Source organism: Polypterus senegalus, chromosome 16, assembly GCF_016835505.1.
Source record: "Polypterus senegalus isolate Bchr_013 chromosome 16, ASM1683550v1, whole genome shotgun sequence".
In the NCBI taxonomy this organism is placed as follows: domain Eukaryota; kingdom Metazoa; phylum Chordata; class Cladistia; order Polypteriformes; family Polypteridae; genus Polypterus; species Polypterus senegalus.
Window position 1 is genome coordinate 81889247 of NC_053169.1, and position 15023 is coordinate 81904269.

Here is a 15023-nt window from a genome sequence, read left to right on the forward strand (position 1 = left end):
CCCTGCCGAAAGGGACATTTGCATCTATCCCAGGGGCAACTCCTGTAAACAGATTTCCATGCTCAATATGAATTGCGATCCTATGGTTTACTCACTTTTATTCCCTTATGGAGACATTGGCTAGCACAAAGATTTACAACCCGTTGCTAATAAAACATACACCAACCGAATCAGGCTTACTCAATGCCAATTTTATGCGTACAGATTATCAATGAGGAATACATTTAGTATTTTGCACTCCAGCGGCAAACTATTCCAACAGTACATCGTAGATGTGTATGTTAAAACAGAGGGCATGCGTCTCAGCTAACTCAGATTACATCAACAAGATCTGCATGTGGAACAATGCAAAGGATTATCAGACGCACTGCAGGCAAAGGTTGAAAATAACAATGTACGTGTAAGCAAAATGATCATATTGTCATCCACATTTCCAGGAAGTCCAAGTTACATACAACAAAACTATTGTTGTACGTGGCTTTTTCTAGGGTTAGATCTTTTGACTCATTATCTGTTATCTCCAGTAAAACACCTATTCACAACTGCGTCTTTCAAGAAGTATTTCTTTCTTCTTGATTTCTGAATTCCTTTCTCACCGTTTTCCGTTCCTATTCTTACACCGCCATATGCCACGTCAGGCGTTGGCTAGTATTTTATTAATATAGCACTTTACCCTTGTTCAAAGCACTTAAGCGAATTAATTGGTGTAGAGCCAGAGTACCTTAGGAAGAATGATGGGCAGGTTTGTGTGTTCTGTTAAAAGGTTATTTGTGCTCATTGCGATCTTCCCTGCATTTGGGTTTTTGGAATTCATTTAATATATTTTTTAACAGGCCATTACGTTAATGAGACAAGTTTTCAAAAATACTCAGTCTAAAACAATTAAAATTCTGTAACTATACAAGTGCAATGTAATAATGCATTTGATTTACATATTTAATATATGAAAAAGTGTAACATTATACAAGGAGTTGAAACTATGCCTGGTAAAATTTCAGTTGTGCAGGAAGTTAATAATGTGTATGGTAAAAGCATTCAGTAAAACAAGTTTACCTAAAAAGAAACAATTTGTATATGTCAATCAATCACAATGACTTCAATGCACATGTCTGCTTGCTATAGAAACAGACTTAAAAAAAAAAACTTTACCTCTAAAGGATAATTGTTGCTTACTACTTGTTACATGGACCACACCACACACAGCACTATTTTTGGGACATTTAATTCACCATCTTTTATCAAATTATTGTTAGCCTTTGGTATTCCAAGTTGGCCAATTTGGTGTTAATGTAATGTTTATATTCATCTACCGTTTCTGCTATTATGTTTTTAGATAAGCCAGAAAAAACATGAACCTTTACCGTATTTCCACATGGTTGGCTATATGCTTGAAAGTTAACAGTATGTCAACAATTTCATGAGGTCCATTGTAACATGGAATGCCACGGATAGATTTGTCCAGGAGTCAGTCATTTTTAGCAACCTTTTTACTGACCACCTCAAATACAGCAAAGCAAGTAGTTAAAGTCTACTGTTCATCATTTTTGTATATCTGTTTTCTTCTGAGAGTTCCTTTTAAGACAATATTTTAATTAGAAAACACAATGACTACAATACACATTTGTAATTTCTAGTAAATTGTGTTATCTAAAATGCTAGTGCTTACCATATAGAACCACATTGGGAAACAATAACGGTGAGCATGGTTCATTCATATTGCATATTTATCCAAAACATTCAAGGTACAACTTGGTTAAAAATAAGTGTTTATACTCTTTATGCATAAATAACCTAGACTTTGATTAATACACTTAATATCCATTAAGAAAAGGCAATTCTGATACTCACTGCTGCTTTTTTTATTTCCAAATGAAAGGCTGTCATCAAGAGAGTTGGAGCCAGAACCCACCGAAGAGCTATCCTGACTGTCTTGTTGAGGTAAGTTCAAAAATCCCTCACTTGATTCAGACCGTGTTGGAGTAATAGTTATTGATTTTATACGCTCTCGATTCTTTGGTTTTATAAACTTTTTCATTGTCAGGGTGATCCAGTTACCTCTTCTATAGTAAAACACATTGAACTATATTAGAATAATAGCAAACAGCAAGAGAAGCATTTCTTAAGGTTACATCTTATTACAGTAAGCAAACAATCCCAGAATATAAATCCCAATTTTGTAATAGCACAACTTAAATGGACCTCAAATCCCAACAGCACCAGCAGTTTTTTCGTTATTGGGCAGCTTTGGGTGTTGCTACAGGGGTTGATATGGGAAATAAGGTATAGGGTACCCTTTAACCTCCTTAGCATTAGGACCCATGTGTTACTCAGGCTGTAAAAAACAGTGCTAACAGCATTAGTCCCAAATGTCACTCAGGCAACGATACAGACATATCTCACGTAAGACATGAGGTTTAGTTGGGCTGTAAAAGTACCAACAGCGTTAGTGCTGAATGTTACTCTGGCAATGATATAGATGTGTCTTGCGTAAGTGTCAGGCCTGAGTGTCACCTGGGGAACGGTGAAAATGTGTCTTCTCCTAGCCTCATAATAGCATCTTGTAAGAAATGCTTTTCATCAGTCAGTGAAACTAAAAGTGATTCTGCTGAATCCAAAAGTAATGCAAGTGAAAGTCACTCGCACATATGCAAACGTGAGGGTCCAGCTTCCACAAAAAAACCTCACACTGTTCCAGTGTGGTGCTGAGGTGTCACTTGCTCCACTCGGGTCCCAATCCAGGTGTTTTGTCATGTGGTGAGTGTGGCAACGTGATAACTATCAGAACATGCTCTCAGTAGTGTACGGTTTATATTATTATCATTATTATTTGTATCATTACTATTTTTTCTACACTTCTGACTTTTTTCTTTTAGTGTTTCACACATTTTACAGCAGAAAGATGAGATTTAATAAAAATATAATTTTTCAAGGCAAAAAATGCAATGCTTTTTACATGTTTTTTGAGAGAAAATGTAACGCTAAGGAGATTAAGAAGTAGGCAGGATTGCGATCATCTATGTCTAATTGTTTCAATGCTTCACCCTCCATCAGCTTACAAATACTGAACAACTACCATGGATTACAGCTTTTTCTGGATTTATGTTCTTATCCTGTGTCTGCTTGTTTGCATGATTTCACCTTGTTTGGATACATCTTCAACTGTGGTGAACTCCCAATCACTTCAGATCCTCACATAATAATTAGAAAATGGTAGGACAATAACTTTCATATTGAGCAACATTCATTCAGGAGGCTGTTCCCTTGATCATTCATCAACTTTATCTGTGGAACTGGACTGTTTGTGGAGTCTATCCTGACTGTTCACCATTTTGTGAATAATTTTGTTCAGTGTTAGTTAAGTAATCATCAGCGTTGGAAAAATTAGATGGGCTTTTGCAGGCATGTTCTTTGTTTATTGTTTTTTACCCTCCTTCTTTGGATAATATATTCTTTATTATTAATTCATTTTGAGTAGCTTTATTACTGTAGTTTTTAGCAATGGCCAAAAAAAATCCATCTCATATTTTCAAGCAGAATGGAGATACTAAAGTTTCTGATAGAATTGTCATCTATCAAAACCAACACAACAATATCAAAAACACCCATGACAAAAATCTCATTTTACATGTGCTACATCAAGGGTGATCAGTGTTGGTCCTGGAGGGTCTCAGTGGCTGTAGGGTTTTCTTTCAATCCTTGCCAATAATGTCTTATTTAATGTCATGACTTGTTAGTGTTTTAACTGTGCAAAGTCAGGTCATTCTTAAATCAGAATTTTTTTTTCCTTTCTAATGATATCACCCAAATGATTTGAAACCTAAAATGGATGAGTAACTTTCAATTCTTCACTTTCTCTTTAGTTCCCTTCCGAGTACTTTATTAAATACCAAATAGTGCATGAGGAAACAACATAGGTGTAAATGGAAACAAGCTAGACGGAGAACTGCTGGTTCCTTTGTCATTTGCATCTTATTGCTAATCGCAGGAGCGTTTTTCCGGGTGAGGCTTATTTTACAATATTTTTTATAAAAATATATGTGTTTAGGACATTGTAAGCATACAATAAGATGACTTCACTTGTGGATTATACAACATGACTAACGTGAGAATTTTTCATATTGTTTGCTGATGCCCATTGTTGGTCACCAAAAACATCTATTCTTCAAAAACTTTGTAATTTCAATTCTGCATTAAAACACGAGATTAAAAAGCTTTCTCAGCCATCACTACAACTACATAGGGTAAAATAACAACAAAAAAATTTGGATGGAGTAATTCTTTAACATATTTTCTTTTTTTAGAACTTTTTAAAAGAAAAATGCATTCACAGCTTTTCAATTTATACTCGTCTTTTTTTTTTTTTTTTTTTTAAAGCATTGCTAATTTGACTTTTAAATGCTCTTCATTTTTCTGCTTTTTCCATGTACTACTCAGACACCAACTTACAGTATTGTGCCATACAGTGATTTCACTACCCCACAAATACAATATTACCAAATCCATCAAGCAGTTAATATTTTCCATTTCAGACCATCTTCTCTGGAAACCATGTTTGAGAATGTAAAGTACTATATTATACTATGAGTGTTCAAATGAGCATACCTCCTTGGGGGAGAAGGATCATGAAATTTATATTGGTCCATTATCTTTTCTTCTAGCTTCTCCTTCTGTCTCCGCAGCTCATTCAGCTTGTCTCTGAAAAATTATTACCGGTTTAAACTGCTGTCATCTGTGAAGAGCATCACCATTACTCTGTAACACTGAGTAAATATATATTTTTAAATAAGAGTATAGTTATCATGGACCATGCAACCATCAGCTACCTGGTGAAGATCAAGGGAGGCTCAAATGTACCCCAGAATCACCCAAAGGCCAATGCATAAGCTCACAGATCAGAATACAGTCAACAGGAACAAACTCAAAAACACACATCCATTCTCCTTTAACACAGTTTGTGGAAATCATCAAAATACTGGACTGAACTATGGCAGTAAGCTAAAGTTCCATAAGGAAATCCATTTTAGCATTAAAAGATCATTTCAAATTCAACAAATAAGCCCCCTACAGGGGTATGGGCTCTTTGAAGCAAGAAACACAGAATCCTGAACATCTGAGATCCTCTGCTAGATTTTTTTTTTTTAAGTTCATACTATATACAATGTATGAAGAACATCATTATGCTAATATGAATTCTTTCACATAATGGAGATATTTGACATCCCTTGATACCCCAAACCCATTGACATGTATTTTGACAAAAAATAATTTAAAATTTTCACACTTTCACACTGTGATACATGTGAGCCCAGGGATGCTTCTCAGATTCTAAATAGGTACGAACTGAAGGAAAGTGTGAAGGTGAAACAGTGTCTTTAAATTCCTTTCCTTCTGTGCCTCCATAATGGCACAGAAAGCCCCAAAGGACCACTGACATCAGTTCCGCCCCAGTCTAAGAATTCCCTCTACTATTCAATGAGCAGAAACACCAAATGCATCTCTCCTACAGAAAGAATCTTCTTGATGCCAGCAATAGCGCTTTTTAAGCAGGAGGTCTCATTCATGAGAAGATGAAACTGCCTTCCATTCAAAGAGGTTTTCCAAAACTGGAACCCATCTCCCCATTTCATAAACTCTCCTTTTATTTCACCACATACAAAGCACCTCCTTTACCATCTGTTTGGTCTATCTTGCCTCTCACCAGGTGATCCTTTTGTTCCATCTCTCCTCCGGACCACATACTCAAAATGCCTCTTGTCAAGAGACAGCTTTAAACAAGTCTGGATGCTTTTACATCAAGCTTAGATTCTTGGCAAACTGCTATTTTATTTTTCGCCAAAGTCCGACATTTACACTTAATGGATTATGATTATTGTCTGTTGATTCTAAGTGTATAAAACTTTACCATCAGAAATATATTTAGTTAAAAATGCATAATTTTATTAAAATTCTATCATACATTGAGAAGTAATGTTCTGTTTTTCAAGCACAGAGAAATTGCTAACTCAAGGGCGGAAATTCCCAGGATTTTTTGTACTTACATGTATTGCCTCTGTTCCACATGAAAGAGGTCCTTGCTTTCCATAGTTTGTTCCAGTAATGTTCTGTTCTGAAGCATCAATGTCTGAATTTGATCAAGCAAATGTCGATTTTCTTCTTCCAGGTTTCCTTTTAACTGACTTAGCAACTGTAATATACAGTAAATTGTTAAGGAAAATGAACTTTCATCTCCAGTCTAGCAAATAAACACAAGTGACACAAACTACAAACAATAAAACAATTTCCATAGATATATACATTTTTTCTTAAAATGTTGCACTGGAAATTAAAATGCTTTCCTAAGCCACTGAGGTGACTGAACCACAAATGATATACTGTAATACGCAGTTCAAATTTTTGTTTCTGTTGGTCTGCATAGTTTGGCCTCAAACAGGTCAGCAATCATATAACAAAAATATTCTGCAAAATATTAACTTCAAAAAACATAAAATATAACTTTAAATTGAGGCAAAAATAATGTGTAGTGATGCCTTAAAAGTCTGAATAAACAAAATTGATATTTCAGGTCTGTTTTAGATTATGCATAGTAAACCCAGTCAGTAATCTGAGCAATACTTTAACTCACCTCACACTGGTTATTAAGCTTTGTGTATGTTATGTCTAGTTGTTGATACTGCTCTTTTAATTTTGAAAATTCAGCCTCAAGCCGAGTTTGCTCCAGCTTTGCACTGTTCAGATGACTTTTCATACTCTTATGATCTGCTTGGAGACTATCATTCTCCTTCAGTAACTGATTATATGTTTGATTCAACCTTCAAAAAGGAAACAAAATTAATGACAAGATACTGACATAAATTGAAACAGACAGTGACAACCATATTTTAGGCATAAGATTTAACGTAATCATCAGTCTCCTATTCAATGTCTCCTTGTATTATGCTGGATCACTTTGATCAGATATAGCATTGGAAAGACTTGAAACAGCTCCTAGACACCCTTTTTTTAACCTTGCTTCTAAGACTGTAGCACTAAAACGTAGGTCACGTATGGAATGTGAAACGCACAGGACGTAATGAAGGTCACAAATGAATAATTACGATGAATACAATAAGAGAAGAACAACTGCTGTGGAGAATTTTATTACCAGACAGAGAGGAAAACCCAAACTCATTATAGGCTACCCAGATCTCAGCAATTGTGGTTTATAGCTGGCCGATGACTTATCAACTATCGCCTGCTTAATACTCAAATTCATTTTTATATTGCTTTTGTAATGTATAATATATAAATATACAATGTAAACATGAACAGAAACACAAATTTGGGTTGTAGGTGTACATTAGTACACATCCCAGCAGTGATACTCTTTCTCGGGCCAGCATGCTCTAATGTTTTCCGGAGGGCAACCCATAAGGTGCTGTAGTTTCTCAGACCAGTAATGGGTGGCAGTCTTTTTCTCTGCTGTAATCAGAGATCCTAATAAGAGAACCTTCTGAGAAATTAAGCTTTTTTAGACTCAGCAGAAAGATTGATGACTCTGGAAATGCTTCTTGATAGGCAGGAGGGGTGACAAAAGTACTCCTGTAAGTGACCTTATAAAGGCCCCTAACTGCTCAGTCAGGAGTAAAATGTTGGCAAGAAGGAAGCCCACACTTTCAGAAGTGATTGGTGACAAACTAGGAAGGAGAAACATAATACAGTACTCTCTGACAGCAAGGTCAAATATATGAAGAAAGGCCCAAGTGATTCATAGTATTATTGATGAAACAACTTTGTCTGAAATCCTTCCTTTACTCCATTGACTGTACTTATTACTGTTTTTGTATTAATTTTACACTTCCTGTTAAGAAACTGGTGTCTATACTATGTGGTTGTAGTGACTCAGACACACAATCCTAACTAAACAGAATCCAACTTTATGTACAATATTATGTTCACATAAAATAATTATAATACATCCATCCATTATCCAACCCGCTATATCCTAACTACATGGTCACGGGGGTCTGCTGAAGCCAATCCCTGCCAACACAGGGCACAAGGCAGGAAACAAACCCCGGGCAGGGCACCAGCCCACCACAGAATTATAATACAATACAGTTAATTTTTGTATAGCCCAAAAATCACACAAGGAGTGCCGAAATGGGCTTTAGCAAACCCTGGCTTTCGACAGCCCCCTAGCCTTGATTCTCTACAAGACAAGAAAAAAACTCCCAAAAAGAACCCCTGTAGGAAAAAAAAAATGCAAGAAATCTCAGGAAAGGCAATTTGAAGAGAGACCCCTTTCCAGGTAGGTTGAGCGTGCAGTGGGTGTCAAAAGAGGGTTAAATACAATACAATACACAGATCAGAACGCAAGTATTCCTAAATAGAATATCATAGTACAATAGTACTATATGGCACTGCTACCTCATGGATCCAGAGTCCTGGGTTTGTGCTCAATGGTATTTCATGGTATATGTGAAGTCCACATTTTCCCAATGTATACCTAAGTTTATCTAGAGGTACTGTGGTTTTCTACCTCATCCATACAGATATGTTTTAGGTTAACTGGGCATTCCAAAGCCTAGCAGTATGAGTGGGCTCTGCAATGGACTGGTACCCTATCTAGAGTGGTTTCCTGCCTTGCACCGAAGACTGCTGGAGACCCTGAAATAGTGTGTATGAGAATGTCACTTTATGTTATCTACATATTACATTTTTGAAAATACTACAATTACTATTTTTTTTGCAATGTTTCTGTAAAAAGATTCTAGTTCTTTAAAATGGGATTGCAGTAAGATCAGAGACAAGTCTGACACTTAGGACCTCAGCTCATATATAACATAATATAAGGAAATGAAACATATATGAAAATCATGACACTGGCTCCACCACACACTGTTTATTTACAATTATTTACAGGTAGTCACGTGCACTCCCCAGTGCCTCTTGCACTGTTTCTCCAAACGTCCAGGCCACACAGTCACAATGCCTCTCTCCTGGCTGCCATCGACTGAAGGGAGGCGGCCCCTTAAATAGGAACCCGGATGGGCTCCAGCTGCTTCCCGGCACTCCTCCGTAGACACGCCCTAGTGTGGCGGAAGTGCCGGCTGCGCACCCGGAAGCTGTCTGGGTGTCCCCTGTCGCCTTCCCCCCAGCACTTCCTGGTGTGGCGGAAGTGCTGGGCTCCAGGGATATTCAGGCACCGGGGCGACGCCTGGCGGTGACCACGGGTCCCTACAGGGCTGGGCTTCCAAGCCCTTTACCCGTGGCCCCCAACATAACCAGGGTGGACACCCCCTCGCAGTCTGGAGGAGGTACAAGCCCTCCTCCGGTCCTCCTGGGCGTCGATGCCACAATATATAACAATATAGACAAAAAAATCATATATATGGTGGTATATGGCCGGCTTGTCATCCCGGCCAATACCCACAGGCCGCCAGATGGAGCCCTCCCTGCAGTATGGAGGTGCCCCAAAGACCAGCAGGGAGTCATGGACAATGTAGTTTTTATACACAGCCCTGCTGGATACCACAGGGGCTGCAAGAGGGAGCTGCAGGGAGGACCGAAGAATCATATGTGCCCTATAACCCGGAAGTGCGTCATAGGAAGAGCGACAACAGAAGTGACGTACTTCCGGGGTGAAGAAAAGGACTTGTACCTGACCCAGAAGTGATAAAGCATCACATGGACTGGGGATTGGGAACACTTCCGGGTCAGGGTGTATAAAAGGACTGTGGGAGCTCCCAGACGGTGAGCTGAGATGAGTGGAAGGGTGCCAACGCGTCTGGGAGTGGAAGATTGGTTTAATGTTAGTATTGTGATTTGTATATGAGTATAGTGGAGGAGAGGGTGTTTTGTGCACTGTGGCATTTAAATAAAGTTAACATTTGGACTTTTTCCTGGTGTCTGGAGTCTTGGACAGGGGTTCAAGGGAGCGATAGCGCCCCCAATCTGTCACAATATGCACATAAATACAGTGTGGTTTCAAGTCCAAATTTAGATCATCTGTATTCTAAATACAACTATTCCATACTACATACAATTCACAGAGTTAAAGAGGGAAATGGTGATTCAGCATTCTGCTCTCTCCTCTTACTCTTTATTAGGTACAACTTGTAAAAAAAGGTTTAATCAAGATAATGTGCAAAAAATTACACCCATCTCTCACCACAGAGCTTAGGTTCGTATCCAAATGTGTATCCTCTGCCATTCACTCAAATTCCTTTTAATTACAAAATGCACAAACAGGTAACTTCTTGTACTAACTCCACAGGAATGTCAATTTTAGGACTTCTTAAATGTGGTATCAAACCTGTGTATATTTGTGACAATAAATGATTGTATTATAGAACATGAAAGATACACGAGTAACAAAGTAAGCTACTTTTTTTATGTTCATGTGTAACACTGCCACCTCATTGTTCTCAAACGCACACTAGCTGCCAACTGGAGAGATTTCACTGTGAATTGAGTATGTCCTTTCCATATTCAGTAGATGTTTTTCCAATAAAGCCAAACTCATGAAGTTAGTACATTGGATACTGTAAACTGCTCTGATATTTAGAGAAGGATGGGCTTGCTTGTGTCTGTGTTGCTATCATGTGCAAGGTCTTGTCTTTCAAACACTGATGGCAAAGTAGGAATCTGCTCTGTGCAACCTTAAGTACAGGATACAAGTAACAAAAAAAGAAGGATGGGCAACTGATTGGACAGGTGAAGATATAAGAATCGACATGTGAAGAAATGGTATATTAAAGCAAGTTAAAATGGATTAAAGGATGGATGGTTCTTATTAAGCTAACTGTTCTTGCACTGCTATCTTCTACTTCAATAACATCAAATTAGCTGCTAAGTGAACTAATCAGAATATAAGAAATCAGTCTTGGGTCATCCACTTTCTGAAAGAAGGAATATAAAAGCGGTATAAAAACAAGTCAATTTTCAGTGCAAACTATTATCTTCAAAAACCTGACAGCACTTTTCAAAGATAAATCAGTCTCAACTTAATCAAAATCAAAAACAGAAAAAGGGGAGTGTATGTGTCTTATAGCTAGCAAATAGTAAGTCAATGGCAAGTGGTATTCCAAAATGTGTCACTAGCCCCAATTTCAGAGCATTCTATTAATGGAAGGTAATAGAGTGCTACATCCTGCTGTCTAGACTGTTCCTAATACCAAACACCACCTCTTCCAGTAATTTTCAAACATCTATTGACAGCACAGTGCACAGTGTTTATATTAGGACTGCATCATTTTTACATTACACCATCTGTCAGGCAAATATTGTCCAGACATCACTCACCATCTTTTTTCATTCTCTTCCGTCTCTGTTTAAAGAATACTCATTATTATCCCATTCATTTCTAAATATAGTCCCACCTGAAAGTGTTGTTAAGCAAGTACACATTATTATTTAATATTTATAATAATCATTATTTGAATTTGTATAGTGGCTAATTGGACTTCAAACCCGATGGTTGTGGGTTCAAATCCTGATGTTGACCCAGAGCAAGTTACTTCACCGGCCTGTACTACAAGAAATGCAGCCTATTGTATCTCAAATGTTCTAAGTCAACTTGGATAAAGGCATTAGATAAATAACTAAATAATAACTGTCATTTCAATTAAAGACTTTTTTTTTTCTTTTTTTAATCAGGTTTCACTTGTGTCTGAAATTTGTCTGCATCAGTAGATGCATTTTTAATGTCCATCCATCCATTTCCTAACCCGCTGAATCCGAATACAGGGTCACGGGGGTCTGCTGGAACCAATCCTGGGCAGGGTGCCAACCCACCGCAGGACACACACAAACACACCCACACACCAAGCACACACTAGGGCCAATTTAGAACCGCCAATCCACCTAACCTGCATGTCTTTGGATTGTGGGAGGAAACGGGAGCGCCCGGAGGAAACCCACGCAGACACGGGGAGAACATGCAAACTCCACACAGGGAGGACAAGGGAAGCGAACCCGGGTCTCCTAACTGCGAGGCAGTAGCGCTACCACTGCGCCACCGTGCCGCCCATCATTTTTAATGTACTGTATATTAACCTTTTCAATTATTAATGTTGTGGTCATTTATCATAAAATTTCAGAACCTGTCTATTCGAATTATTGATTTTTATTCCAAATATCAGGTGCTCTTTTTAAGTTAGCTGAAGTTTTAACATTGTATTTTCATTAGTTTACTTCAGTGTTAATTAAGTAATGGCATAATACATACTGAAAAAATAAGGAACAAATGGTGGCTTAAAGAAAGATACCATTTATATGCTATTAAACAACTACAGCTGTATTAAGTAGTGCTTAAATCAGGATTGTAAGTGAACAAAATGTACAATTTTCCTAAATACGGCACACGTTAGTATTATAAATGTTCACAGCTCAAGGATCTCATTATACAAAATATAAACGGCAGACTTGAGTCGTAATTACTACTTTGCTTATTAATTTTTAAAACACAGAAATACAGAAAAAATATAAAAGAAAATTATATACAAATTTTATATTGGTTATACATAATGATTTTTTAAAAATGTTCTTCCTTGTATTGCAAAAATGGGATCTGTGAACATTCTTTTAAAAGCCATTCTTAAGTGAACCAATGTAAATTTAACATAGAAATCAATCAGTATTGGATCAAAAAAAATACAGAATGTGAAATGTGACAAAGAAAAGATAATTATTTATCTATTTAGTCTAGTCCTTAAAAGTATTCAATAACAAATAATGGGCAAAGCTTGTAAGATAAATGAAAACGCAGTGTTTCCTAACACGGATGGATGGATACTTTATTAATCCCAAGGGGAAATTCACATACTCCAGCAGCAGCATACTGATAAAGAACAATATTAAATTAAAGAGTGATAACAATACAGGTAGATGATAACTTATGTAAAAGGAAGGGGTGGATAAATGACCATAAAACCAAAACATTAATGAAAAAGAAATACACTGATGACGCCAGATGGGTAAAGCCATAAAGAAATTGTTTACATTCTTTAGAATTTTATCAATATCTTAAAAACAACCCAAGTGAGCTTACAATTGTATTCATATGTTCAGGGCTAATCCTGGGCAAAAGTTGTCCAGGCAAGGGCCTACGGGCACTCTCTTTGTCGTGCGCCTCAGCAGCGCCTACACTATGCATAGCACACAGTCTGTGTGTTGCTACATACAATAGTGCAGGCAGTGTGCCAGGCATCTCCTGTGACGTGCAGTTTACCTCTCACTATCTGTGCGCCAAACGGTGTGTGCTACAGTGAGGCAGAGTCGCTTCAATTTTGGCAGTCACTGCAAGGACCAGGACTCAGACTCACATCTTGGTCTTCATACATGACACACAGCCTGCCAGATGGACACACAGCTGGGTCCCAGTCCCCACCAACTTCTTCAAGCTTGGTGCCACAGGGTGAGTGACAGCTGACCAGGGTGCAGTAAAAAAACCGAGTCCGGGAAGCTTCCTCTTGTTATCACCACTGCCTGCTTGGGTTGCTCCTCAGGTGAGCCTGAGGAGGGGATATCTTGGAGGCAGGAGCACTGGCACTACAGAAGGGACACTGTGGCCACTACACCACCAGGATACACTCCTGGAGGACATTACGCAGGGACACACAAGACTATCTCGATTGCCTTGCAATGATGAGCATTAACAGAGACGTGTCTTGGAATATATCATATGATGATGTTATAAATTATTTTCCTGCATGAAATTTAAGGTGTGTCTAATTTTAAAAAGACATTTGTTAGCATTGCTAAGTCCCTGCATTTACCAGCAACGTGTTTCTAATATTTATTTGTTGTATTTCCTTTTTCTATATAAAGTTTGTAGAGTCAGTTAAGTTATTACGTGCAAAGTGATTCTATATTGTTATGTGATTGTTCTTATATAAATTTGTTTGGTACATACACAGTTTACATTCAAAAGAGTTCTGTTATGTTATTATTATTCTATTTATATTTATTTATTTTATATTAATTAAGTGATTAACCTGAGTTAGTAGTATATTGCGTGTGTGTTTATGTGTATGGTTGTGTGAAGTGGGGGGGTGGCAGATTTTCTTGCCTTGAGCACCAAATAGGTCAGAAAAAGTCCAACTAATGTTCCTAACACCTCTGGTGTACTGTCAAGACCTACAGGCTCCCTGGAAACTCAGCATCAACAAAATTTAATGAACTTACAGCTTCTCAGGCCTTTATAACATAAAATGAGGTAAATAAGAAGATCTCAGCTAATATGATGAGGTCTAACAAGGGGTTATTATTTTAATTAATGCTGTTTTTCAGGATAAACAGAACCATCTTTTATATAATGTCTGGCACACCTTGGGTTGCTTGGCTCTTTGTCAGTCAATCTTGGCAGCTACTCGAGGCTTCCATTCTTTTCTGTGACTGACCACATCTGACAGGACCTCAAACACAAACTGTTAGATTTCTCTTTAAGCAAAAACCCAATTATACAAGCAACATCTTAACATTTCTACATATTGTATGTTGCTGTGCCTTCTTTATTCCTCAGTGGGATTACTGAAATATGTATTAACAGATCATAAACACTATCAGAACCATTAATACTTCAGCAACCCAACGAAACTAGATACCTGTTTGGCAACAGGATGTAGAAAATTATTTTCTTACAATTTAAAAAACACTGAAATATGTCTTTTAGAAATAGTTAAATTAAATAAGCCTATGTAACAGATAAACCAGAGCCCTCAATTTCACACTACTTTGCTAATCTACAGTACACTCAAATAACACTGAATCACTACTGCAGTGCCTTGTATCTTGATCTTGTTTCCCAGTGTTTTGCTCTGAAGCTCCTTTAAGTCCTAATAAACATATCCAAGATGAAGACAAATTTTTCTTTCTTGTGGTTCTTACATTTAATCTACAGGGTGGGCCATTTATATGGATACACCTTAATAAAATGGGAATGGTTGGTGATATTAACTTCCTGTTTATGGCACATTAGTATATGTGAGGGGGGAAACTTTTCAAGATGGGTGGTGACCATGGTGACCATTTGGAAGTCGGCC

At 37.6% G+C, this 15023-nt stretch overlaps 1 protein-coding gene across 10 annotated transcripts in view; it reads right to left on the minus strand.

Moving 5' to 3' along the window:
• LOC120516736 (girdin-like) overlaps window positions 1-15023 on the minus strand; it is a 201236-nt gene that overhangs the window by 38857 nt on the left and 147356 nt on the right. For all 10 annotated transcript variants that reach the window (XM_039738631.1, XM_039738626.1, XM_039738630.1 and 7 more), the window contains exons 22-25: window positions 6623-6809; window positions 6039-6184; window positions 4603-4695; window positions 1849-2060 (exon numbers count right to left, since the gene is read on the minus strand). In XM_039738631.1, coding sequence (XP_039594565.1) covers window positions 1849-2060; window positions 4603-4695; window positions 6039-6184; window positions 6623-6809 — 638 coding nt within the window. The remainder of the gene's footprint in view (window positions 1-1848; window positions 2061-4602; window positions 4696-6038; window positions 6185-6622; window positions 6810-15023) is intronic.